A 26947-nucleotide genomic window follows, 5' to 3' on the forward strand; every position below is an offset into this window, starting at 1 on the left:
AGATGGCTGGTAATTTTATTTTGTGCGCATGATACTTGTAGGATGTGTCCTGATATACCTCTGTCTACACTTTAAAGAAGATGATAGAAGAATGGTCAGAAGCCCAGAGATGAAAAAAACCTTTAAGATTAATAAGAGATCAGCCTTAATATAAATGAACTGAGGCAGGCAAGAAAGCCTTTCAAGAGACATTTGATTGGAATCTTATTCGAAGTAATTAGAATATTATCAGACATTCCCAGTCACTAGAAAGTGACAGTAGGTGACATAAACAATATTTTATACATCATTTCCTTTTATCAGATTGAACATAAATTCTTTTGGATACTGGCTATGTGCAATTACTCCGCCAAGTGCTTTGACAGACTTGACCATATTCTGTAATTCCAACCCCCTGCTCCTTGCTGGCTAGAGATTAGCAATTTTCACATCTCACTTGTGTATCCATTAGAAAAATAATTCATGTTAGATAGAATATTTAAAACTACCATAAACTTTTTGTTGTTGTAGATGACTGTTTCATTTGCTCTTGTTTCATTTTGAAAACACAAAATCCACTGTTTTAAGATAACAACCATTATGCTGCTCACGACTAGGTCAGCAATTAGAGCAGGACTCAGCAAGGCTGGTTCAGCTCTGCTTCCTATGGTAATGGCTCCAGCAGCGTGACTGGGGATGGCCTTGCTCACATGCCCAGAACATCGGTGTAGGCCATCCACTGGGGTGCCTGTCTTCTCCGCATGGCCTCTTTCTCTAGCAGGATGGCCTAAACTTCTTTTTCTGATGGCTGGGTGCTCCTCTTGTGTGTGAGCAGAAGTGCAAGTCTTCTTTAAAGACCTGGCTTGCGGGATCCCTGGGTGGTGCAGCGGTTTGGCGCCTGCCTTTGGCCCAGGGCGCGATCCTGGAGACCCAGGATCGAATCCCACGTCAGGCTCCCAGTGCATGGAGCCTGCTTCTCCATCTGCCTATGTCTCTGCCTCTCTCTCTCTCTCTCACTGTGTGCCTATCATAAATAAATAAAATAAAAATAAATTAAAAAAAAAAAAATAAAGACCTGGCTTGCAAGTCTCAGAAGTCACTATTTCTGCCTCAGGACACTGGTCAAAGAGAGTCACAGAACCAGCCCAGATGGCAAGAGCTTGGGGGCTAGATTTCACATCTTCATGGAAGGGTAATATGCATGCACACATAGAGCCGGGTGACATGTTTGGTGGTCATTGCCATCTTTACAATGTACTGCAGTCATGGTACATCATAACATGACCATATATTTATGTTTAAAAATGTTACTTTTTATACATACATTTCTCATCCCCTCTGGTTTTCCTCTCTTCCACAGATGTCCGTGTATTATTATCCATCTGGTCAGTACCCTACCTCAACCACGCAGCAGTACCGGCCCCTGGCCTCAGTTCAGTACAGTGCTCAGAGGAGTCAGCAGATGCCACAAACAGCACAGCAAGCAGGTACTTAGAATCCGTTTTCCATGTCCTCCCCTAACCCAGTGATTTTTGCATGTAAATCTCTCAGCTGTCCTCTCTGGATGAGTATCCAAGCTTGGCAATTTAAATTGCCTCATTTCCTTTACCCAGAGAAGATAACCGAGCATTGGATTAATGCTGTGTGGAAAAGTAACAGGTACAAGAAGGTGAAGCCCTCGTCACTCTGGCACCCCAGACATGCATGCTAAATACATTTTCCATAAATTATTTTTGGATCTTCTTAGTTTCTTTTAAACCAGAATGCTGACCACATCCTTATCTTCCTAGTTCATACCTTTTCTTTCTTTTCTTTTCTCTTTTCTTTTCTTTTCGTTTTTGTTTTCAACTTGAAGAAAATCCTTCCCCTGTTCCTAAGGCTAGAGGGGACCAAGTTAGGTTGTTTCTATACCATCCTAAAAAGTCCTGTCTTTAGAAGAAGGCCCCTGACACTGCAGCCCATGTCCTGGTGGAACTCTGACTCCATGGCTCACTTTCTCGAGGGCCACACGCCTCCCGCCCAGAGCTTGGCAGCCACTGTGCAGTGGGAAGGGGGGCCGATACACTGTACGAGAGTGAGTAGCAGGTCTCACAGTGAACCGGTCTCTTTCCCTACTGTGTCACACTCCTAATGGCATGCCAGTGCCCAGAGAGCAGCAGGAACCCAGCAGGGCTGAGTGACTTGTGCTAGGGAGAGGCTTGTGTCCTTCCTGATGACCACCCTGCAGGGGAAACCACTAATTGCCATGCCGAAGACCGCCTGACTGGGAGACTCTGCCTTCCGTAAGTAGGTTTTGCTACAGCACGTGCTCCCAATGCTGTTCGGCCATCTGATCTCTATGCTGGTTATATGTATATGCATATGATATGTACAGACATGTGTGGTGTACAGGAGGTGTGCAATTTTTATAAGCTAATAATAAGCACAGTCCTTGCCAAGGGCTAACACCAAGAGCAGACACCCCAAAAGTATGAATGCAGACACGACTAGCATCTTATCAGATTGGGGAAATGCCTCAATTTTTCTGTATCATAGATAGGTAAATATTCTTTAGTTCATCTCAAGGCCTATTTAAAGTCTGTGGGAGAAGAATTAAAGAAATGTAGGGCAACCAGCCAGATGCCCTTTTGTTTCAACACTGTAATAGTTTGGGGGGAAAATACATATTGACTTCTGAATTGACTTTACATTTTTATAGTCATAAGAAGACAAAAGGGTTTAAAATAATTAGTTACTTGAAGAAAAGAGTTGGTAATATTTTCTCTGATTGTTAGAAAATATTATATACTTCTATCACTTGGTGGTAACTATGCTATCAGGTTAGGTATGTACTCTAGTAATGTGGCTGCTTGCATTCCTCCTGCTAATGTTTGTCAGAGTGAATTTAAGACTCCTACCTGCTGGTCCAGAGTCCACTGTGAAGTTTTCCTTTAGGCTACCAATGCCTGTAGAAGAAAGATGCAGATGTCTAATGATAATGACTGACTAAATTTTAGTTTACTGCCATTATTTGAGTTTCCTAAAGAGCTATTTCAGGCTTGTGTTAGGGTATAGTTCCTATGCAGGCATACGGTTACAAACATTCTGGAACTTACTAAGCCTGGATACACCAGGTCTGTGTGAGGGGCTGAGAAAGTTGGATGAATATGTTCACTGGGCAACAGAAGTAGACTTAGGACAAGCCTCATGCTCCTCTTGATCCTTCTCCACTAACTTTGTTAGTGAGTGTCAACACTAGTGAGAATATTGTGACATTTTTTATCTTTTTTAAAACGTGGTGGGAGAATTTGGGGATGCAGAAGCTCCCCCCAATCTAACTAATCTACAGAGACCTAACTGGCCCCAGCTACATTCCATGGCAGCCTGGAGGCATTGACTTATCCTGTGCTCCCACCTCACCATGGAAATGCCCCCTCCATGGCGCTGTAATGACACTGTAATTAGAAGGGTGCATTTTAAAGTAATATCATATCCAAAATAGAAGTGCTTCAGGTGGCAAGGAGGTGAGTGGAGCTAAGGTGGTCAGTAGGGACTGGGGAGATCATGTGTGAATGATGTCCTCCTGAAAGTGGCAGCATCAACATACACATGAGACCTTCAAGCTCTTGGCATTTGAGACCATGACACCCGATATCAGCCTAAGATCTCAATACAGTTTCCACCACACTGTCGAATTTACTAAAGGTTTGGGAAGACAGACGGTGTCCCCTGGCATCACTAAGAATCACCTCTGCTAACAAAATCCTGGTAATCCAGCTTAATTCAATGGCTCCTTGACAATACATGACTATAGCTAGGAGGCATTTTGCTGAGTTTAGTGACACTAACAGAGACTCTCCAAAGGAACATGGTGGATACCTGGGGGAGCCACATTTCCTGGAGAAGCTTGAGGAAAGACCCTCTCTGTAAATGGATCTTGGGACCAGGGTTGGGCTGGCACCATCCCACAGTGATGCCCTGACTTGCTCTTGCCCTTCCTTCCACCTCCTGCTCTCTTTCCTCTGTGATCTGACCTTCTCCCGCCTTCATCTGGTACTGATGAGCCTGCTTACAGAAAGCTCCACATCATGTGGTTAGGTGTTAGCATGGAGCAAATTTGTCTCAGTTATAACCAAATGAGAGTTTGCTTCTCAACACTGTTCTTAGTCTTTAATTGTAGTGAAAAGTGTCTCTTTGTTCTACATTCTTGACCAAATTGAAATCTCCATGAGTCACAACACCTTTCCTAGGCCCTAAGATTACACACAGTGAATTTTTATAAAGGAAATCAGATATTCCACAACTGACTAAATAGGACACCTGCATTACCCTGAGGCTCAATAGGGGTATGTAATAAATTCTTCCTCCTGGTGATTTTGGACTCTTTACACTAACAGTGGGTGATCAAGGTGCTAAGCATCTGGAAGAAGAAGCCTACACTTCTTTATAAAAAAATTTTGTAGGCATTAAGTGATAGATTTGAACAGTAATCTTTGAATTTTGTAGCTGTGCATACAAGGTAAATAAAAACCATTAATAGAGAAGTGTCTCTAATGGAAAAAAAATGTGTTGTCAACTTACATTATCAGGTACCCACACAGTGAAGGTAGATCATTTTCTTTACGAGGCAGTTGTTGATGACTGGAAATTACATAAAAAGACACTTATCGGGTTAGAGCTAAAAAGGCTGTGGTTTTCAAATCCTTCCAGCTTTGAAAGACTTAGAAGCAAGGGTGTCCCACCTGAGAACAGGTGGCTGTCCCAGGGGTCAAATACCAAAATAAAGTGCTGATGAGCAAGCCTTTCATTTCATAATGTTTTAGGCTTTCTTAGTTAGCATATCACTTTTACTTAATACCTATGTTGCTATGCCTTTATCCTGGTTTAAAAACGTTTTTAAGCTCACAAACATGTTAGTAGTAATTCTAGCCATCGTCAGTTAGGTCTCTAATGGGCTAGTTGCTATGCTAAGTCTTTATAAACATTGCATTGTTTCATCCCCACCACAAATTTACAAGGGAAATAGTAGCTGTGAACACCCCTGTTCAGAAATAAGTTACTTAGGGTCCCAGGGTTGATCAGATTGGGAGGACAATCCAGGCTGGCCTGGTTTTAAACTTGCACATTAACCATATCATAATCCTATGAACAGAGTTACTAGTGTTGCCTTTATTTCCTGTCATGGATAATCACAGAGAAATGAGCATGTTGGCACTAAACCAGCAGGCCCATGTTTCGGAGGTAGATGGCATTTAATTAATTACCCAAGTACACAGTTTGACTAATAGCAGAACAAATGGGGGAACTCTGGACTTTGGCTCCCAACCCACCACAGGCTTTCCTATTCCTGTGCAGAGCTGGTCACTGACAGCAAATGACAGAGCACAGCTGAAACATTTATGTGCGGATCACATATTGAGGGAGAGAGAGAGAGAGAGAGAGAGAGAGAGAGAGAGAGAAAAGAATTTGTCTTGAATCTTGTCTCCAAATCCAAATTCCCTTCTCAGTTTGACTAAAAAAGAAGTATAGGTAGCTTCATTCTCCATTCTCCACAACCCTGCACGTTTTCTAAAAGCCACAAAAATGGCCTTGTAGGGCCCCATACACTTGCCTAAGTGGGCATGTAGAGATGAATAAGTCCTGGTCTGGGTGTCAGGATAATAATGGCCTCAGAAAATAAATTGGGGAGCGTTCCTTCCTCTTCTGTTTTTTGGAAGGAATTGTGTAAAAGTGGTGCTGACTCTTCCTTAAGTGTTAAATCCTCCAGTGACCCTGTCTGAGCCTGGGGATTTTCAGAAGCATTATGTTTTTACTTTTCATGTAAATATAATTCCTAGAGCCTTTAATTATGAAATTGATATGGTTATAAGAGTATTCAGGTGATCTTTCTCACTTTTGCTGAGTTTTGGTCCTTTGTGGTCATTGAGGAATTGGTTCATTTCTTCTAAGTTGTGGGATTTATAAGTGAAGAGTTATTAGTGGTTATTTCATTATTATACTTTGAATGGCTGCAGGATATGTTGAGATGTCCTGTTTTATTCTTACTGTTGGTGATTTTTAAATTCTCATTTCTTAGTTTTGTAAGTCTCAGTAGGTTTATCAATTTCCCTGATCTTTTCAAAGACCTACCACTATATTTCATTGATTTTCTCCATTGCTTTATTGTTTTGATTTCATTGATTTCTGTTCTTGCCTTTTTTATTTTCCTGCTTCTTCACACTTTAGCTTTATTTTATACTGCTTTATGTAATTTCTTGAGGTAGGAGGTGAGATCATTGTTTTAAGACTTTCTCTTTTCCAATGCCAGCATTTTGTGTGATAGCCCTGCTTTAAGAGTGTGCCACATATTTTTATGTGCTTTATTTGCATTTTCATTCATCTGTATATATATTTTTTATTTCCTGTGAGATTTCCTCCTTGATCTATGGATTATTTAGAGGTGTTTTGTTTAATACTCAAGCATTTGGAGGTTTTCGTGTTGTATTTCTGTTATTGATTCTAGACTGATTCCTTTACAGTCAAAGAATATGCTCTGTATGATTTTAACTCTTAAAAGATTGTTGAGGTTGGTTTCACGGACCAGGATATGATCTAAACTCCTGAAAACAATTGGGTATTCTGCTGTTGTTTGGTGGAATGTTTTAGACTTGTCAATTAAAATCCTGTCAGTTTATTTTGTTGTTCAGATCTTCTGTATTTTTGCTGATGTTCTGCTTACTAGTTCTATCTGTGGCTGAAAGGTGATAGTCACGACTCCAGCTGTAAGACTTCCTCCAGTCCTGACCTGAATCTCAAGGCAAAGGTTACCTCCAGTTTCTCTGAAGTCCAAGGATGCAGGGGAGACTTTGAAGTTATTCAAAGCATGTTATCATTTTTTTCCTCAAATAATTAAGACATGTTTGATTCCCTAAAAAAAGAAACATTCCATGAAAATATCTGGAAGGTAAGACCCTATGACCAATGAGGTATGGGTAAGCTGTTCCTAGACACTGTTGCCTACATCCCTCACTTGCCAGGCTTTAGCACTTTTCTTAATGCCAATAATGTTACTTTAGGTTTAGGTAGAAGAATAATATGGAATACTGTTTACAACAGGCAGTCCAAAACTGCTGATTTTCTAGTAGACCAGGAGAGCTTGGATTCTTAAATGTCATGAAAGTAGAGTAATAGGAAGACAGACTGTCAGCAGAGCAGGAAGGGGGGAAACACAATAATTGAGGGAACCCTTAATTCGATTAGTTTATAACTGCAGCAAATCCTTTGGTGTAGATTATGAAACCTCTGGAGATGCCTCTTACCTCTGCTTTTTAAATCCCTTTCCTGGCCATTCTCCCACTCCCAACCATCTGCTGAATCCTTCATTTGGGTAAAAATCAGTTTCATAGAGCAATTTCCATGAATATGTTTTACTTTTCAAATTATAGCTCAGAAGGAAACCATGAAAAATAAGTCTTAAATATTGCATCATATTGCAAAACCCTGTGTAGCTTTTGTAGGGCTTCCTTAGACCTATTTAATTTACTCCTGCTCTGCTTCCGTCAGTGCTCTGTGTTGGGTCAATGATGAGCCAACCCACCTTGCAAAGCAGAGTTGGAATCCTTGCAGGAGACAGTGACAGAGGTCTTCAAAATTGTTTGAGCTGCTTTATTTACTCTTTCACTTGTATTTAACATAAGCCTCACTTGGATTTTCTCTTACACTCTGCTGAACAGCCATCATGAGGTATGAATAGTAGAGACAGAATTTAAATGTTCGTTTGGTAAAATGAGGAAACTGTGGAAGGTCGGCCTCCTGCTCAGTGTGGAGTCTTTCTTGTCAGAGCCAGAAAGGGGGCTTCTACTACCTCCATCTTTATAGATTCAGTGACAAATATAGGTTTCAGAAACCCAGCAGACTTACTCCGTGTGACAAAGTCTGATTGTGAAATTCTGCCCTTGGATATTTGAACTTAGTACCACATGCAGGTTATAAGGAGAGCATGCAAACAAGAGTAAAACAATATCCAGAATATTTGGAGATGTGTTATCACCCCTCCCACTTCATAAGACAGAAATCAGAGTATCCCCACCTCTTAGAGTATTGTCTTTCTCTGTCCTATTAAAGAGGAGAGACAAAGCCTTGCAACAGGCTTCCCATTGTCCCGCTAATCAGAGAGAAGAATGATGGATGCAGATAAAGAATTTTTGCCATGAATTCAAAATATATGTCAATTAAAAGCTTACGGAAGAACACCCAGGGAAGAGAAAACCAGGGAAGAGAATGTTTGATCCTGTTTGTTATTTTGCTAACTGATGATGGGATAACATAATAATCCAGGAATCTTTAGGGACACATAGACCTTTAGGATATAGATTGCATTGATTCAAACCTCCATTCTACATATGCAGAAAACCTTTTATGTATAGGGAGTTCTTCACTGAAGAATCATAGAATTGGAGGGTTCAGCCTGTCAGAAACGCTAACTATATAACAAGCCACTGGATTTTTCCATGCCTCTCTGGATTCTTGAGAACAGCTTATAAATGCCATTCTCACCACCTCACATGTTGTGGGTTTATGAGGGAGGGTTACTGTAACCAGTGCTCCCCCAACTTCAGTGAGCATGTACACCACCCAGGATCTTGATCAAATGCATATTTTGACACAGTAGTTCTGGGGTAAGTCCTGAGATTTAACTTTTCGAGCACACTCCTAGGGGATGTGGATGCTAATGGTCTGCCATCTGGAGAGCAATGTCATAACAAATTTTTAATCATGACTGGCCTGTGCATAAGGTGTTTCAAAGGGAAAAAAACCTACCTAAATTCACTCTTCGATTTAACATCGTTTACATTTCAGGCAAAAATTAATACTTCACAGTTAGCATTCGACTCTTATGAATTATAGCTAGTAAATATTTAGAATTAGTGTATTCATGTTTACAGATCCAAATTTTGAGATAGACAGTAAATATAACATGATTGCACTACACAGAAGCACTCAGAAATGTTGAAAGAATGAATAATATGTGTACCTCTTTTCAAGTTAGCATGAACACAGCAAGTTAGGTGGCTGTGTGTATGTGTTGATGTGTGTAAGTGAGAGAGAGAAGAGAATGTGGGAAGATTTAAAAAGCTAAATGGAAATATCTTAGCCATCTCAAATATTGATAAAAGCAAAACTGTAGTTAAATGTTATGAAATCAGATAGAGAGACAGCCTAACAAAATAATCACAGCAACAAACATATACACACATTTTTCAAAGTTCAGACATTTGCCCGAGAAATAGGTCACAGATCCTTTGGGCCACTTGCAAGGGGATAGTATGGTTAGTTTTTTTGTGTGTGCTGAGAAATTTAGGAATCTCCTTTTCCTTTTCTTTCTCTCATTTTTTTTTCTTTTTGATTTAGAGATTTCTATAAATCTAAAGGAATAATGTTCCCATCAACACTCATTTCAGCTGACTAGTTTTGAAAGTGTTCAGATGGCAGGGAATAACCAGACCCTGAATATTACTCAGAGCACCCTGTGTTCAAGGCAGCTCTTTCCTTCATTTAGTTCTCTTTTGAGTGTTTAACAAAGGAATGGACTCGGTGGCATCTCTGGCAGGAAGATGTCATTTTCTGTGACACATGTATATTTGAAAATAGACCAAAGCCACAGTTCCTTTCCTGATAGGCCTGCATTGAAGTTCAATAAACAGCGTATGTTTAGCTTTTTTCTTCTTGTAGTAGTACTATTTTTGTTGTGATAGAATATTGTTCATAATAACATCTCCTAGTAGGAAAAAGGATTATTGTCTCTTTAATGTTCCTGAAACACATTTGGGATGGGGCAAAATGTACCTTAATGGAGTCTATAAATTTATTTAACCAGAGCACTTGCGTAAGGTTGACAGTGAATCCAGTATTTTTAGTGTGACTTATTAAGGAGTGCCAATGCAGCTGAGAGGAGTTTTATCTTTGAAAAAGCACTTCTCTTTCTTTGTTCTTATGATATTCCTCCCCTTGACTTTTTTCCCCTTGGGGATGGAGAGAGATGGATAGAGGGACCATCAGAGCTAAAGAAAGAATTTGGAATACCAGTGTGATCAATAAGATACATTAATTTCTAGACAGTGGGATTTTCTTTTTTAACCATAAATCACCTTCTCCAAATTTGAAAGTTTTAAAAAAAATTTGTCTAATTATCCTATGTATGATTTACATTGCATGTTAATGTTTAAAATCTTATTAATTTATGTATTTTAAATACATTTTTAAAAAACATATAACCAAAAAAAATAAAAATAAAAAAAAACATATAACCAGTAATCACTCAAAGAAGCTACGGAGAAATTGTTATACTTGACCACCTTGAGGAAACCATTCTCCATTCTTACCTTGGGTGTCTGCTTTATTATGTTACTAAAAGCAGAGGGGGTCGATTATCAAAGAGTTACACGGGATTTAATTGTCTGATTTCTGTTAACATCAGTGGAAGTCACATGGATAATCCTTGTGGAACATGCTGTTCTAAAAATACAAGTCTGGAAAAGGTTTCTATGGAAATGTTCGTGTGTTTCTTTCATTAATTGGTCTACTTATTCCATTTACAAAAATGGGAATGAGAAGTATTAAGCTGGGGTTATGAGAAAGGTTAACATTATTAGAGCAATAATAGGAATCATGCTATTTTTAGATCTGAAAATCTTGTAGGTTAGCAAAACAATATAGATGGTCAGGTCCCCTCTGTCTTAGGCGGTTATAGTAAAAGGGATTTATTCAACATGTTTCTAAGAGTTGCTTGGCACTTTGCATTTTATGTACCTTTTGGTGTTTACACACTCATTTGTTTTTCAGTTAAGCACTACTGATGTGGTTAGGATTTCTGTTTTCCTATAAAGATGGGGAATAAGACATATCATAGCAGTATCTTATTTTTTTTCTTGTATTATTTAACCAAAAGTGGAAGCAGTGGTTTGTTAGAAAAAAAAAAGAAAGAAAGAAAGAAAGAAAAAGAAGAAAGAAAGAAAGAAAGAAAGAAAGAAAGAAAGAAAGAAAGAAAGAAAGAAAGATTTGGATTAGAGATGGAAAGGAAAGAAAGGTAGCAAGAAAAGCATACACATTATGTTTTTTTTTTTTTTTCAAAATTCTGACATTTCTGTGCAGCTTTCCTAAGAGAGAATCTGAACTCTAGAAAAAAAAAAAAAAATCTAAAGAACCCAAACTACTAGTTCCAAGTGGTCAGGTTTACCTGGTGGTTTCACAGACTTAAATGAAGAGAAGTTAAGATATGCAGTCTTGGCCCAACCTTTTAATTTTCACCTCCTTTTCTTTTCTGTTAATATGTTGCCAATTTCTTATTAATTTCTACAGAGAGCTATGCCTCCGTGTATAGATTGCCTTATTTTTCAGCCCCTCCTTTCTTTGGAAGCACTTTGTTCTTTCAGTTCTTCTCTGCATTCTCTGCTTCCCTATCTCCAAATCTATCTTCTCATTTTATTAACTTTCTATCTTTAATTCTCTGGACCTCTCTCTCTTTTTTTTTTTTTTGTTTCTTTTCCTTATAATAAATATGCTTTTCACTCTAAACTGGGTGATTTTCATATCATGCTTTAGTTGTCTGCATTTCTCCTCATTTTAATTTATTAAACTTATTTCCATTCCACACACTCCTTTCCATTATGAGATAGGACACCTCATCTCATTCCTCCAGAGATATACATGATGCAACATTCCAATGATTAAAAAGAAGATGCTGGGTTTTCCCCAGCTTCTGATGAGGGGGCATCAAGAGTTCTTACCCGTCATCTCTCCACCCTGTCGTCCTGAGAGCCAACATAAAGTTACCCTCAGGGTTGGTGACTTAAAACTCAGAAATTTGTAGTGATAAAAAAAAGGGAAAACAACACAAGAATGTTATTTTTATTTTGTTTCCCAAGTTCAGTGATGCAGTGGTGCCCACAGGAAATTGTCAGATGATGTTTAAATTTGTCATTTCCAAGGGGTTCACTATCACTTAGATATTTTGGTGTTCTTTCTTTGAACAGAAAGCAGCGTACACATCATTAAATTTAAAGGACACGACCTCAGAAGTCAGAAGCCCTGAAATGTACTGTTTCTGAAATTCTTTCTTCTTTCCACTACCTTCAGATGCTGCTTTTTGTGAGGATGTAAATGTATATTCAGTAAAACCAATCTGCTTGGACTCACACATGCTCATTTGCCACTTCCCCAGACCATCAGCATAAGAACAAATTCTAATCACCCCCTACAGCCCCGAAATGTGGGGCTGTCCATATGAGTGAGTGGTTCATAAACATTATAGTTCAGAGCCAAGCAGCAATCCCTATAGCCCAAGAAGGCTACAGGATTGTGTGAGTCTAGGAGAAGTAGTATAATTCTAGAAGAAGCACAGTGACTGCCACCTCACACACCCTCTTTAGAGCCGGTGGGTTGGGGTGGGGGGGGGCGGGGGGAGGGTGGTTTGCATGCTTACAAGTAGGGTCACTAATTGATTCAGCTGTTACAACATGATTCCATGGCACAGGCATTTCTGCACATCTGTTCTTTGGAAGAGCATGTCAGCAGCATGCAATAGCCTTCACACTTACGCTCTCATCCAAATCCTTGAAGCTGCCACAGACCTCCCTCTGCGGTCTCTCCCAGGTGCTATTCCCAGTTGCCTGCTGACCCTCCCTGGCTGCCATGATGGTTTTGATGCCCTTCAAGGATTGGCACCAATCCCTAATTGCCTGCGGACATCTTCTTCCTGATTCCTCACCATTTCCTTGAAGGCACCTAGAGACTCATAATTGAATTTTCAACATTCTCCCAGATGCTCTTACTCTTGTGTTTTATTCTTATTTTTGTATTAGGTCCAGCACCATTGCACTTTTCATGAGCCATGTGGGTCATAATTGTTTTGAGAATAAGAAATTCGTGGCAGAAAGAGGAGCCAGAATAGAGCCCCAAACACACTTTGCCGAATGCAGGATAGTGCAGTGCAGCACACATTCCAAGGTATTTTAAGAGCATGCAGTAGAATTTGCTGAGCCAGCTCCATGCAGGCATTGCATGCATTGTTTTCCAACAGTAGCAACTTATCAACGAATATCACTCTAATTACTCACCTATGAGTGTTAGCCAGAGTGTGTGGTATTACATTGAGAAGATCAGAAAGCTTGAGGCCCTCTTCCGCGAATCTTGATGGACACCTTGATTTCCCCAGTTGAGACTAACTAGATCTCTCTGGTCTGAAAGGCTCAGCTTCTACTGTGGAGGTGAATCAAAAAGAACAATACAAAGTATGAATCTGAGAGAAAAGATCCTGCCTTGCTGAAAATTGTGGCAAAAATTAGGAGGAAGAGAAGATTGTTTTAATGGGTAATTCTTGTTTTCTTCTGCATATGCAATTTTTATAGACTGTCCAAACAACACAGTACTTGCAGTAAAGAATGTTTTAAAAGACACAAAAACTCCATGCCAATACAATAGTGAATTATTTTGTGTCTTCTTTTTCTTCCTTTGAGCCTATATATGTACACATGATAGACACACATGTGTATTGCAATCATGGGTCATGCCACTTCCTTATTAATATAGCATTTTTACTCAAAACTCATTTGATACTTGCATGTAAACTGATTCTTCCAACATTTCTGTGGCATTGTCTTTTTTAGAAGTAAAATTGCATTTGCAGATGACACACATAGTTACATAAAAAATTCTAAACAGTATACAAAACAACTACTAGAACTCGTTAGGGAATTTAACAATATTGCAGAATATAAGAACAATATACAGGAATCACTATTTAACATACAATATTTTTATATGCTGGCAGAAAACAAATGGAAAATTTAAAGATTCAGTTTGGAATAGTATGTGTAACAATTTTAATAACTACGGTGGCAGTCACCCGGCTCCCAACCTTGTAGGTCCAAGAGGCCCATGGCATTGCCTCAGTCATTGGGAACCACTCACAGTTAGCCCCAAACACCCCACGGAGTCTTCTAGAATGACAGCAGTTACAGCATGAAATATTCCCAAAGCAGTCTTTACATTCCTGGTTTCTCCTTCAAAGGAAAAGTATATAATGGGTGGAGGGGGGAGACGAAAGCTTTCAAATCTCTCATTTATCTACCCTATCTAATTTCCATATCCAACAAATATTTCATAATAAACTGTTGTTATTGGCTTGCCAGTGCTCTCTCCAAGCGAGGAAGACACCACAGAAGCTTCAGGGTATTTTTCCACCTTCTGTCAGGTGCTTTTGTCTTTTTAATTTTCCGTTGTTAAAACTGATGCAATTCAAGGAGCTCACACTCTTTGAGTTGGAGTCTACTTCAAGTGCCTCTGTGAACACTACACAAAGGAGACGGTTTCCTTGGTAACAGGAATGTGGCAAAAAAAATGTGCTCCCTCCCTCCTTCCTACTGCCCCTTGCACTGCTGTTTGCCAGGCACAGAAACTACCATTCAGACAAGAATCCCTGCTCTTGATCAGCTAGCCATTGAGTGTGAGGCACCACTACCAACCTCTTGCTCTATTTCCCCATCAATGAAAACAGTTCAGCTGTGAAACGGGCCTTCTCTCATCATGGCCTTTAGCTGGTCTTTTTTAGACATTTAAAAATAGAGAAAGAGGAAACTGGGCTTTAAGATCCGTGTGTGTGTGTGTGTGTGTGTGTGTGTGTGTGTGTGAATGTGATTGTCCTAATGAACTGAATTTAGATGGTTGGTAGCACTTACTTTTACATTTACTTTCAGTTTCTGAAATTTGCGTCAAAGGTATTTTTAAATTTCTGGCAGGACGTAATGGCATGTTTGGTGACTGCTGTGAAAATTAATGTATTAATTTGGCAAAACTCATGACGTACTTATTAAGGATACTTCTAAATAAGCTCCCATAAGCCCAAAATGACTTTCCTCCTCCTATTGAAAACAGGCAAATATAGGCATGTGAATTTATAGATAGGTATCTATGAAGTCGAATTTCAGAGGTGTCATTTAGCCAGCATGGGGATTAACTCATATGATTCTTAGTCCTGGGCTCTCACTGTGCTCCAGGGTATCAATAAAACTGTACTGGGAGCCAAAGCTCTATATACTTCCCCATCCACTTTATCCCTCTTATCTGTATTTTTTCCTCCTCAGAACAATGAAAGAGAATATGAAGACTGCACAGTTGATTTCTGAATTATTTGGCTGCTGAGCTTGTCAGTTATTGAAGGATATTTAGGGTACTGTAGGCTTTTGCTTCCTTTTCTGGGTAATTGAGCCACCTGCTCAGCTAGTTTGCCAGGAGTTCAGTCTCTTATTCAGGAATGAGACTTCAGCTCAAGTAACAAAGTTCAGATAATTAGTATCTGCTTTGTTTGTATATGGGGGGAGGTAGTGGTGTAAACAACTGACATTTTTTTTTCCTGACACTTATGAGATCTAGCAGTCGTAGGTCAAGTTGTCAGCTGGTTTGGTTTCTTCTGAGGCCTCTTGCCTTGCCTTGTGTAAGTCTGCCTTTTCTTTTCAAACTGAAGAGGGGAGGAAAGATATTAAGGTGGAAAACTGATGTGCTTTGCCAAAGCGTTCTTATAATGTTGTCAACAAACACTAGCACGTTGGATTGTTTTACCACCAGCTAGAATTAACCAGAACAGAAACAGCATTTCTGTGTTCCTTCTCATTTTGAGCCACTCTATTGTTGTAGGAATTACATTATACCTTCAGGAACTAGATGGCATATATTAAACATCCCATTGTATCTGTGTGTGTTTATAATTGGAGATTAAAAACCTAAAAAGGACATGCCAGGGTTTATTCAAGAGGCTGTGAAAAACAGAGTAAAAAGACACCGAAAGCTTCCTTTCTTTTTCTTTTTTTCTCCCTTTGTTGTTGTTGTCTTTGTTGTTGGTTTGTGGTGACAGTAACTGACTATAAATTATGTGAATCAGTAACGCCAGCTCTCAGCACCCTGGGAGCTCTCTTCCTTCTCCAGCTCATACTGGTGGCCCTCTGGGTCTGCAGTTTTGTTGCGAAGACTGGCTATGCAATTCTGTACATTTGCCTGGTGGTGACAGGCAGCACTTATAGGACAACTGCCATCTGGCTCTTTCTGCTAGATTTGTAGCAGAAGTCTCTCTTGGGTTTGGGGAATGTGAGCGTCTCCAGGGAAGCCAGAACCTCTGTGAAATCACCACAGATGGCTTAATTTGGGAAGCTAACAGGCATGGAAGTAGAAGTTGAAAGTAAAAAAATAAATCAACTGGGAGTTTAATGTCTGTTGTCCTTCAAGGGATCTGAGATGAATTTCATCGATTTATCAGAACTTTATTATGTACCTGGAAGAATTTGGAGGCATTGTGAAAACAAATTGAAACATTGAAGACTTCAGTTAAAGACCCCATCACGTAACAGTAGATGCTAGACTTTCTCTTCAGGAGAGTGATGATGTGATAGAAATCAGCCATGGGAAAAATGCACTTGCATAGTTCCTAAGTCATTGTTTTCCAAGAGATGTTCCACCCACATTAGGATGAGGAAGGGAACTTATTAAAAAGGCAGATAACTGGATTTTCCTGAGTTTCTGAGGGTTGGGTAACCACCTCCCTCCAGGGATTACTCATTTTTTATGGGGAGGCTGTGTTTCTCCAGTCTCTGTAAAAGCTTTTTTTTTTTTTTTTCTTTTTAAACTAAGTGTAACTGATTCTAATGCTCAGAGAGATCAGCTTTTCTCAAGGAATTAACGTACATTAATATTCAGGTGGTCAAAGATGATTTCATTTCGCAGTCCAAACAAATCTACTTTGAGAGTTCTGATTTTTATTTCCTTCCCTATGTTCTAAAATATCCATGGGCAGGATACTGTCAGGGTCAAACTGGATGCACATTTCCTTCCACATTTTTCAAGGTGTGTGTGTTGCCCGGAATAACATCTGATAAGGCAAATGTTTGTTTTCTCTAGATTTGGGGATGTGTTCAGAGATGATTCTGACTAGAAGGTGACTGAGTGTTTTGATGGAGGCAAGGTACACGAAAAAAGTGGCATCTGGCCAGCAAGTTTGATGACTTATAAGGCAAAGTGACTTCTAAACTGCTCATATGGCCTCATTGCCTTCATAAGAATTTCTTCTTTATGCAATAACATGATGAATTTATAGAGTAACTGCTCACATGAAGACAGGAACTTTGTGTTGGAGAATAGCCTTCCTGCACTACCTTCTCCTCTGTGCTTTGAAGCAGATGGAGGTGTCCCATTGAAACAGTCAGCAAAGTTGGTGTTCTACTCTGTTATTTTCTCTTTCATTTGTTTTTATTGAAGTTTGATTTGCCAACATATAGTACAACACCCAGTGCCTCATCCCATCAAGTGCCCTCCTCAGTGCCAGTCACTCTGTTTTTAAAAGGAATATTCTAATCTTCTCTGAAGGAAAAATAATCTGAGTGGAACCAATGTGATTCTATATTATTAAATGGTGGAAAGTGGGAGCTAAGATATGGATTCCCAGAAGGTAGAGACTGGAAAGATTAGCCGTTATAGCCACCGGTGATTTTAATGCCTTGTGAGCAAGGAGATTTCTCCAGGGTATATCATGAGTTCTGTTTCTACAGGTTGAATTTCCAAGTGAAAGGCAGACATCAATTTTGTAACCAGGCATTTATTCCACAAGTGTTTATTGAGTCTCTCATAGAAGGACCGGGCAGAAATGCAATGATATCTGGAGATACAGACCTGGTGTCTCCCATGTTGAAGCCATTTGCACTATTCATCACAAACCCACTCCAATCTGTTGTGATTTTATAACATGTTTAAATAACAAAGAGCTTTTTCCAAATACAGAGCCCTAAAGACCAAAGTCAAAAACTTTGTAATAACCACACACACATAGACACACACATGCACACTCACATACACATATGGAATGTTTATCATTATTCTTACACATAAAAAATGATTCCCCAAAAGTTAGTTGATATTTCTTCATATATATTTTAAACCAAAATGGCAGAGATCTTCTGTCATGGAAAATATTCTTATTTGTGTTTGTAAACAAGATAGACTATACTTTACTTTGACAACTGTAAAAATGATATTTGTGATGCTATTAGGGAAATGCTAATATAATTTCTCAGTTTCAATGTATTTGCTTTTCAATGTATAGTCAACAATATTGGCAACAGGTGTGATACTATTCAAGTCATTAGCATATTGGACCCTCAGCCTAAGACTTGCAGGTCCTCATGTATTTCCTCTCATTATAATGTCTCCTAATTTCTGGTGAATATTGGATTCATGGGGGCTAAAAGGTGGGCAAAGGAAAGTATCCTTGACTACTTACGACCAGTTGATACCAACTGTGTTAATATAAACCTCATGTAGCAGGCCCACAGGCAGGATTTCTTTTTTTTCTTTTCTTTTTTTTTTTTATGATAGTCACAGAGAGAGAGAGAGAGAGAGGCAGAGACACAGGCAGAGGGAGAAGCAGGCTCCATGCACCAGGAGCCCAATATGGGATTCGATCCCGGGTCTCCAGGATCCTCCAAAGGCAGGCGCCAAACCGCTGCGCCACCCAGGGATCCCAGGATTTCTTAAATGAACAAATGGCAGATGCCACAATTCCCTAAAATAATAAGACCAAATGCTGGAAAAGATGCTTGTAAGTGTATGATGAATCCTGATTCAAAGACTTGCCTATGTTGGGGTTTTGTTAAGGCTTCATTTAGCATTGTATTGATGCCCATAAGTTTAAAACCAGATGGGGCCTTTGGAGCCAAGTAAACTATAAAGCACCATCATTCCCAAGATTACCCAGTCCTTCTGGGGAGGGGTCATCTCTCCACTGTCCCTCAGTGATTCCTTTTACTGAATGTTTCTGATTCTGATGCTCAGGCAGTCTAGGTTCTCTGAAATACTTCAGACTTTTGAAATAACCACAGGAGAACTGAATCAGGGGGCCTTAGTAGGGGATACAAACATAGGACCAAACAATTAGAGAATAAAGGAAAGCCCCTTGGACATAGGTCTAAGATTAATGATTCTGTGTGTCTTTTTAAGATTATGATTGATTACACAACTGGGATTGAGGATACTTATCCAAAGTTCTCTAATAAAATTAAATGGCATACTTTGGGTTCATTAAGCTCCCAATGCTTCTGATGAAGAGTTCCCCCACTTATCTCATTTCCGCTCCTGTTGGAAATCTCCCTTCCGAACTGGGTCTTGGTAGAAGAAGGTGGGATTCTCATGCAGCCTTAGGACAACTCGTAAGAGAGTCAACACAACCTAGTGTGTGGGTTGACATCTGTGGAGGACTACCTAGAATTTTGTGCATCTGATAATGTTATTTAAGTCTTGATGTGTGTGTAACATTCACCTGTCATTGACATGCCTCATGGAGGGCATGGAAACAGGCAGTGGCTGCCTGCCTCACCTTACTTTTTACCATGCAGTTACACTCAGTAAGGAAAAGAGCTATTTATTACCTAATGTCATGGATCCATATGGGTCTTGGACAATCACCAAATGGTAACCTGGTGGTTTTCTTTTGGACAGTCAAAGTCTTTTAGAGATCACTGTAGAATCTTATAGATTCTACATAAGTGAATATAGTATATTGATTTTGAGTTTGAAGTCATAACTGACTTTAATGACAAATTAGAGGCCTAGAGAGGGGCATTCCACAGTTCCAGTATAGGAATCTAGTGTTAAGTGATGTTATTTCCAAATTTTTCATTGCCTTTTGATACTTGCAGAAATATTCAGAAATTGTTCATAAACAGTAAAATTTTGCAAATAACCATTTTATATTCCAAATATGATTTTCAGATGGGGTAGAATTACTGAGGCTGACAAGAATTTGAGAGTGCATTAAAAAGATTTTTACTTGCTTTAGGCAATTGTTAGCATCTCTTCTTGTCCCATTGAAGAGTATGGCAAAAGTTTTAACTTTTGTTGGTAAGTTTTAAAAAATGTAAGAGAGATAGAAATAATAGTTTAATTCTTGTGAAGTCTCTTAGTCAAGAAAAATTGTAGCTGTATTGTCTCCATACTTTTGAATGATAAATAATAGCATTTTTAGAAATGTTTGCTTTTAATACTGTGCCTTTGATTTTCAAACCTGAGAGCTTGCACTAGATGTATAACACTTAACTAACATAAAGTTGTGTGGCAACAGATTTCAGTATTTTTTTTCTCTGTGTGTTCTTTTTTTATTTTTTCTCTCCAATGGCTGATATATGCCCCTGGTCTTCAAGACTAAATTTGGATTGTTATGTGCTTTCCTGCATTAGCCCTGTGGGGATAGCAGCTTAGGACATAATGGGTGGAAGTCAGGAATTGACCTCACTGTCACACCTACATCCCTAATTCCAGGTGACCCACTCAAGTATAGTTTTCTTTGGTCACAAAAGAGGTCAGTAAGAACACAGAATTACTCAGCAAAAGAGGGACACCTGGATAGTGTTTTGTGGGAGTTTTAGTTTTCTGTTTGCATATATATTCAGTTTGTTTTTCTAGTTATTTATAGAGGGGTACATGTAAGTCTACCACTTTTACTAAAAAATTATAGTTCTGTTGCTTCTATGTGAAAAATAGAAATATTCATTATATACACACACGTATATAGATATACAGAGTCTATAGAGGATATTTAACTACTTATTGAGTTATGGCAAGGAGTTTAATACTAAATATTTTCAAAACCTCTTCACTACTCAGGATCTGAAGTAGTTCTCTTATGTTCTATTGATTAAATACTAAGTCACCACATCAGAATTAAATTATGAGAAATACATTGTTCTCTCATGTAGGTACTATTGCTGAAAGAGAAAATTCTGCTTAGGTGAATTTTTTTAAAATTATTTTTTAAGTAATTGGACTTAAATCCAGAAGTGTACTTTCCCACCTTACTAAACAAAGTATATACACTGAACATAAGATTGTTTGTTCTTACCCTAAATATCCCAAGCCTATACTTGTTTTTCCTGGTTTACATCTGTCAAATGCCAAATTCTAAGCAGAATTGCCTTGACTTCCTTTTTTTTTTTTTTTTTTTTTACCTCTTCTCTGGTTAGGATTGAGAGTATGATAACAAAGTTTGTTAGAAACATGTCTGAGATTGATTCTGAAGATAAGCTTCTTAAGTAAGAATGAAAAGCATGGGGTTTAGTACAGAGACACTGACATGTAGTTTACAGGGTCATCTCTTTGCCCTGAGTCCTTTAGCTTATTATGTAAGTGAAGCATCAGTGTACAGAAAGTCAGTCAGCAATCTTTCTTATCAACCAGGCATAGCCAGAATACAATTTTCCATGCTTTCTCTCCAAGGAATAAAGCTCAGCCATCCCAATAAACAAAGAGGTGACATAAAAGTGTAATGAGAGGAGAATGCTGAATGCTTAGTAAATTAATTGAATGTAAGTAATTTCTTCCTACTGAGATCAAAACTGAGTAAGATGGAAAAGATAAAAATCAGTCCTTTTAAATATATTGGCTTCAATAATTATTGCACGTAAATAATTTGTCGTATATAATGGAATGGTTCGTAATAAGAACTAAGAAGTTAGATTAACTGGCTTCAGATCTCTGCCTTGTATGGCTGACTTTGGGCACATTAACCACTGCCTCAGTGTTCTGATCTGTAAAATGAAGATACTCCTAGACCTAACTCATCAGTCACCAATGCAGTAATGAGACTAGATTGTTTCCATGTTGACGCTTAGTAAGTGCCTGATGCATAGACAGCCAGGTCTGGTGAGTAATGTAGCTTTGGGAACTCATAGAGCCTGCAGAGGACATGAGCAGCAATACTGAAGATTTACTCTTCCAAGGCACCTCTTTTCTACTTAGGCAGGCTAATAGCCAATGCAGTAAAATGCTCCATTCGGTGGTCTTCTGCTAGAAATTAAACTTTCTGAATTTTCAATGCTTGTCCCATAGTTAGAGTCATGTTTTTATTCTTTCAAGAAGAAACTGGGCATTTTGGATTCTTTGGTAAAATATAGGCATGTGTCTTTGCCAAGTTTTGTTCTGGAACCAATTTGTAAATCTCCACCAATTATAGTTTTAATGGCACACATGCTTAAGGTAATGTTGAATGCAGTATGGAGGTGCCAATCTCTTTATTGATGAAAACAAGAGAAGCTTTATTATTAAACAAATAATAAAAACACTATCACAAAATAAAACCATCAGGTGCTAATTTGTTTCTTTGCCTACCCTAGATGCCACTGCATATGAGGAATTATCATGGAAAACACATTCTTGCTGTAATTTGGAGCCTTTAGGTATTTGATGAGCCAATTGCCTTCACTTGAATCTGGTCTGTAATTTATCATTGGTGTGTCCTACCCTGCACAAACGCGCCCTTTGTGGGTAGAGGCAAAGCTAATATACTTTCCAAGTGTATTTGAATTGCTTCAATAAATCACAGCTGCCACTGTAAGCAGTTTTATCATTTGCCAGAACAATAAGTTATCTCCATGCTTTATAGATGCAATGCTATCCAAGACTTTTATTTGTGTAAATTGTAATGTATCATAACCCATTTCCTAAAATGAAATTAGGAAGCTCATAATATATTTTTTAAGATGCAAGGAAATATTCCAAGGAAGTCCTGTAAGCTCACTGAGAAATGCAGCAGTTTTTATCCTGCTTATTATTTAGTAGCACTTTATTCCTTTATGATTACTGTAATAATGCGGGCATTAAATGCTTGCAATTGGGGTTAAACTTCATTTAGCTCTTTACTGCTCCAGTGTCTCAGTGAAACCAGTCCACAAAGAAATAAGACTCTGTACAAATCGTTCCTGTTGGGTCTGCTATGCACGAGGTGAAGAAACCAGATGTTTAGCAAGTATCTGTCTCTACTGACAGCTCTAAAGACAGTCATTCCAATTAATCAGGCTGCAGGATTACATTTTTGCCCATACTGATCTCTGGGATTGACTTCCAATTTTCCTTTTATTTCGCAATGATCAAACGTGAATTCAAACCTGATTTGAACCCTTTAGACTCCTGAGAGGGAAAATGTATTATATAATGATATTGTGTCTGCAGTTCCCAATGAGGACAACATAATCTAATTTTAATGGTATTTCAGGACTCTGTTCAGCATGATGGACAATAAAGTGTGTTCTTCTTTATTGGCTTAACTGAAAAACTGCTAAATATTTATAAACTAATTTGCCATCACTTCTTACATGGTAGGAAAATACTTTTGTCTGTAATCGCCTCAATAGTTCATTCCAAGCAGAGAAAACAGTGTCTATAAAGGAGCCAGTTTTTATAATTAGAAACTAATTTATTTGTTTCATAGCCAAGGGTTCTCCCATGTGCACTGCAATATTTGAATAAGCGTTCATTCTTTCTGTCTTTATTATCAAGAGGGGACTTACATGTCCTATCATGGAATTTCAGATTCTTCTACCCTTCTCTTGCGAGTTGCCATGTTCTTCATCTTTATATCCAACTACCCGCTAGCTGCTATTGAGAACTTCATAAACCCTTCCTTCATGCCTGATAACTTCAAACCAGTGTTTCACAGCCTCTGGAGGGTGGGCCCATCCTGCCCATGAAACAGTACTTGCACATCAATGTCTAAATCAAGCATCACAACAGGTGAATCAGGACGCGCCCCAGGATTTTCATCCCCTCATTACCCCTAGTTTCCTGGTTTCTGGCCTCTACCTCCATGCCTCTCTGATGGCAAACCCAGGAAAACCCACCCCAGCTCCAGGCTCATGCCCTGCTCCTTGCCTATGTGTTCCTCTGAATGTGTGCATGTGTATATTGTGTGTGGGTGTGGGTGTGTGTATGGGTGTGGGATGAGGAAAGGATGGAGGAAAGGCTAGGGTTGGAGATGGGCACTCAGATTCTCAACTCTTTTAAGTAGGTAGAGTTCTGCCTCTTCCCATTTCTTTTTCCTAGGCCCTCATTCCATTCCCTTCTCTCCTTGACACCATGGAAGGGAGCTGGTTTCTTGCCCTCCTGCCCCCCAGATGGATTCAGTTGGCAAATTCCACTCCAAACAGTTTAAGTAAAAGATTATCATCATTTTTTGGAAGATTTACTCATTTTCCCAAAATATGACACATTGCCTAACATGTATTTAGCGATTCCTTTTCTAGAAGAGCAATAATTTATGGGACTACTGCTATTGTGTAAATATCCATTCAAAAAAAGAAAAACAACTGATAGTTTATGGTAATATCATTGATTTTAATAGCAGTATATTTTTAAAGAAAAGAGCTATATAATAATAAAACAGCAATCCTTCATGGATGGTCATTTGCACACTTAATTGGCAACTCGTCCACGCAGAATCCCATTCACAGATTTGCTTTTTATACTAAAAGTTCCATTGTAGCATGTTGAGTTTTTAACATTTTTTTAAGTGCTTAACTGAGCATGACTCACTCTCATTTATTTGTCTTTTCACTGAAAGGCCATCTGCATTCTTTTCCAAATTATTACAGTATGATGATATTATTACTATAATTGTTTTATCATTAATTGCTTGCAATTTATTGTCATATTGTCCCTTAAACACGGGCAGGATATTTTTCAGTATCCTAAGTTTGCTTCAAAGGCATAGTTTACTATAGAATTAAAATGTTATGGAAATGAAAAAGAGTTAGAATTGAAGGAATTTTGCTTGCGGGGTGCTCCATCTGTGGGAAACCTGGGAAGAAGGTAAAGGGAAATGAAGATTGATAATCCTTGAAGACACTATGCTTTCTCTCTCTCTCTCCCTCCTATTTCTCCATCTCTTTCTCTGTATGTATCTGTATCTTGTGAAAGTGAAAACTAGCTCAGCCTGAGAAAGTAGAAATCTGTGCAGCCATTCATCAGGCTGGAATATCAGAAACAGACAGCAGCAGGTGCAATGTTAATGGGAAATGTGTCTCCCCAGGACCTGTTGTATGAGCTGTAGTCATAATAACCCCCTTATCTGAATAATGACTACTGTCCTCTTATTCACTGGGAAATCTTGTACCCTAAAATTATAGACTATCAAACTTTGTTCTTTGAAGTTATATCCATTGAGAATAGTAATCCCCACTCTCGCTTGGAAGACCTCAGTCATTGTAACATAAAGAACAGCCTCAATTCAGAGCCCACATGCAGGGTTTCAGATAGGAGCTTCTGGATATGACACTCCATAATCTACCACTACTTTGTGGTTCCCAAGGAGATAGGACCCTGGATCTACTATGCAACCCAGACAGGATATTGACTCCTTGACACAGCCTTGCTTTGCTTCTGTTAAACTCCCTCTGATAACTCTCTATTTTCCTCTATCCTTTGTTGGTGAGACACCCCATTGTTCCTCTGCTGTAGGGCCTTCCTCACTGTAATGAGTAATAATTTGTTGGATTACAGCTTTATTCTTGGTAGTCAGGCAGACTGTCCTAGAACAATCTTTATCTATCCAGCCCCTTTGATAGTAATTTAGGGCAAGCTTTCTTTGCTACCCGCCTAGAAAAGTATGCATTCCTGTAGCCAAAGAAGTACATCCTAATTAAGAAACAGAAAAGGCAGTTTGACATGGAAACATAGTGTGTGAGTAAAGGCCTTGCTTAGAAGGGCATGGAGTGGTTTGGGTTAAAAATTCACAAAAGCTCACCCCTAACTACAAAAATAAAAAGTATACAAGTCTGTGGGAGTGTGGGGTATGTATCCTACTGAAGAGAGGTTTCACAATTCCAGGGACTCACTGTAATTTGCTGTGTTGTCACAGTTAAAAGAAACCATTGCATCAGTGAAAGTCTAAAGGTGGCTAGAAAGTTTCTCAACTGCCCCATTAATGAGCAAAATACTCATCTAAAATATGCTGATTTTTCATCGTCTCTGCGATTAAAACCAAACCTGTTTTGTAGGATGCCCTTCTTCCCAGCAGAGCCCTGGCTGGGCTCCTAAATTCTCTTGAAGAAGGCACTTTGATGTTTTGGACGTCTGAAATTATTCTTTTTATTCATTTCTTTTCTTTTCACTAGCTTGGCCAAGGAAAGAATAGCTTGGATTTTGTAATGACAGTTTCTTTAAGGGTATGTGTTAGTAGGGTTAGAAAAATGACTTCTCATCCTTGGTCTTGAGAGCCATTTGAGGTTTGGACAGCTCAGGCTACCTCTTAGAATTGCAGCTTTTTATCTTGGTGATTTGGAGATTGAACATTCTTAATGACATTCATGTCATTCTTGTTATCCCAAGCAGCCTTTACTGTTTGTGGTGAAACAGTCACTGCCACATTTTTGAAGACTCTTAAAGGATGGCCTGGACTCCCCCCACCAGCCTTCTGAAGTGAGAACATATTTGATTATGAGTCTTCACTGGTGGTCAGTGACTTTGCCAACTTGTATTGATGCCACACTTGCTGAGCATCATTTTTGAGCCTGGTAGATACCCTGCATAAGAATTAAATATGAATTGTTAAAATCAGGACCAGTAGTTTGCTGATTGTATTCCCACACCAGGATTCTATATGCCCTAATAGACATTTTGTGTCACTTAGGTGATTTATGTAACAATAAGGAGGATATGTGGGAGATCACTGCTGCGATATATTATTTTGGTCAGTGGATGGTTATTTGGTGTGACAAATAGAATGAATTAATTGTCAATAAGGAACCCAGTGTTTTCAAAGTAGAGCAAAAGAATGCCTGTCAATATGGGTGAAACATTAAGGGCATGAATTGTTAGAGCTGGAGGAATCATCCAGTTTTCTCATTTTTCACTTGAGAAACAGGGATAGTTACATGCTTTGCCCAAATCACAGCATTCCTGTGTGTGACCTGTGGTTCCACTGGGAGAGAATTCCCTTTCTCTTTATTTTGTTGGAAATGTCTCTCCATGGGCACCTGGGTGGCTCAATGGTTGAGCATTGCCTTTGGCTCAGGTCGTGATCTGGGGTCCTGGGATTGAGTCCTGCATCAGGCTCCCCACAGGGAGCTTGCTTCTCCCCCTGGCTGTGTCTCTGCCTCTCTGTGTGTGTCTCTCATGAATAAATAAATAAAATCTTTAAAAAAAAAAT

General features: G+C 39.0%; 1 protein-coding gene across 17 annotated transcripts in view; it reads left to right on the plus strand.

The window, feature by feature from the left end:
* Positions 1–26947, plus strand: part of ARPP21 (cAMP regulated phosphoprotein 21) — a 155751-nt gene that overhangs the window by 103804 nt on the left and 25000 nt on the right. For all 17 annotated transcript variants that reach the window (XM_055321601.1, XM_055321612.1, XM_055321606.1 and 14 more), the window contains one exon: positions 1340–1466. In XM_055321601.1, coding sequence (XP_055177576.1) covers positions 1340–1466 — 127 coding nt within the window. The remainder of the gene's footprint in view (positions 1–1339; positions 1467–26947) is intronic.

The sequence above is a fragment of the Nyctereutes procyonoides genome, unplaced genomic scaffold (genome assembly GCF_905146905.1).
Source record: "Nyctereutes procyonoides isolate TBG_1078 unplaced genomic scaffold, NYPRO_anot_genome, whole genome shotgun sequence".
In the NCBI taxonomy this organism is placed as follows: Eukaryota; Metazoa; Chordata; class Mammalia; order Carnivora; family Canidae; genus Nyctereutes; species Nyctereutes procyonoides.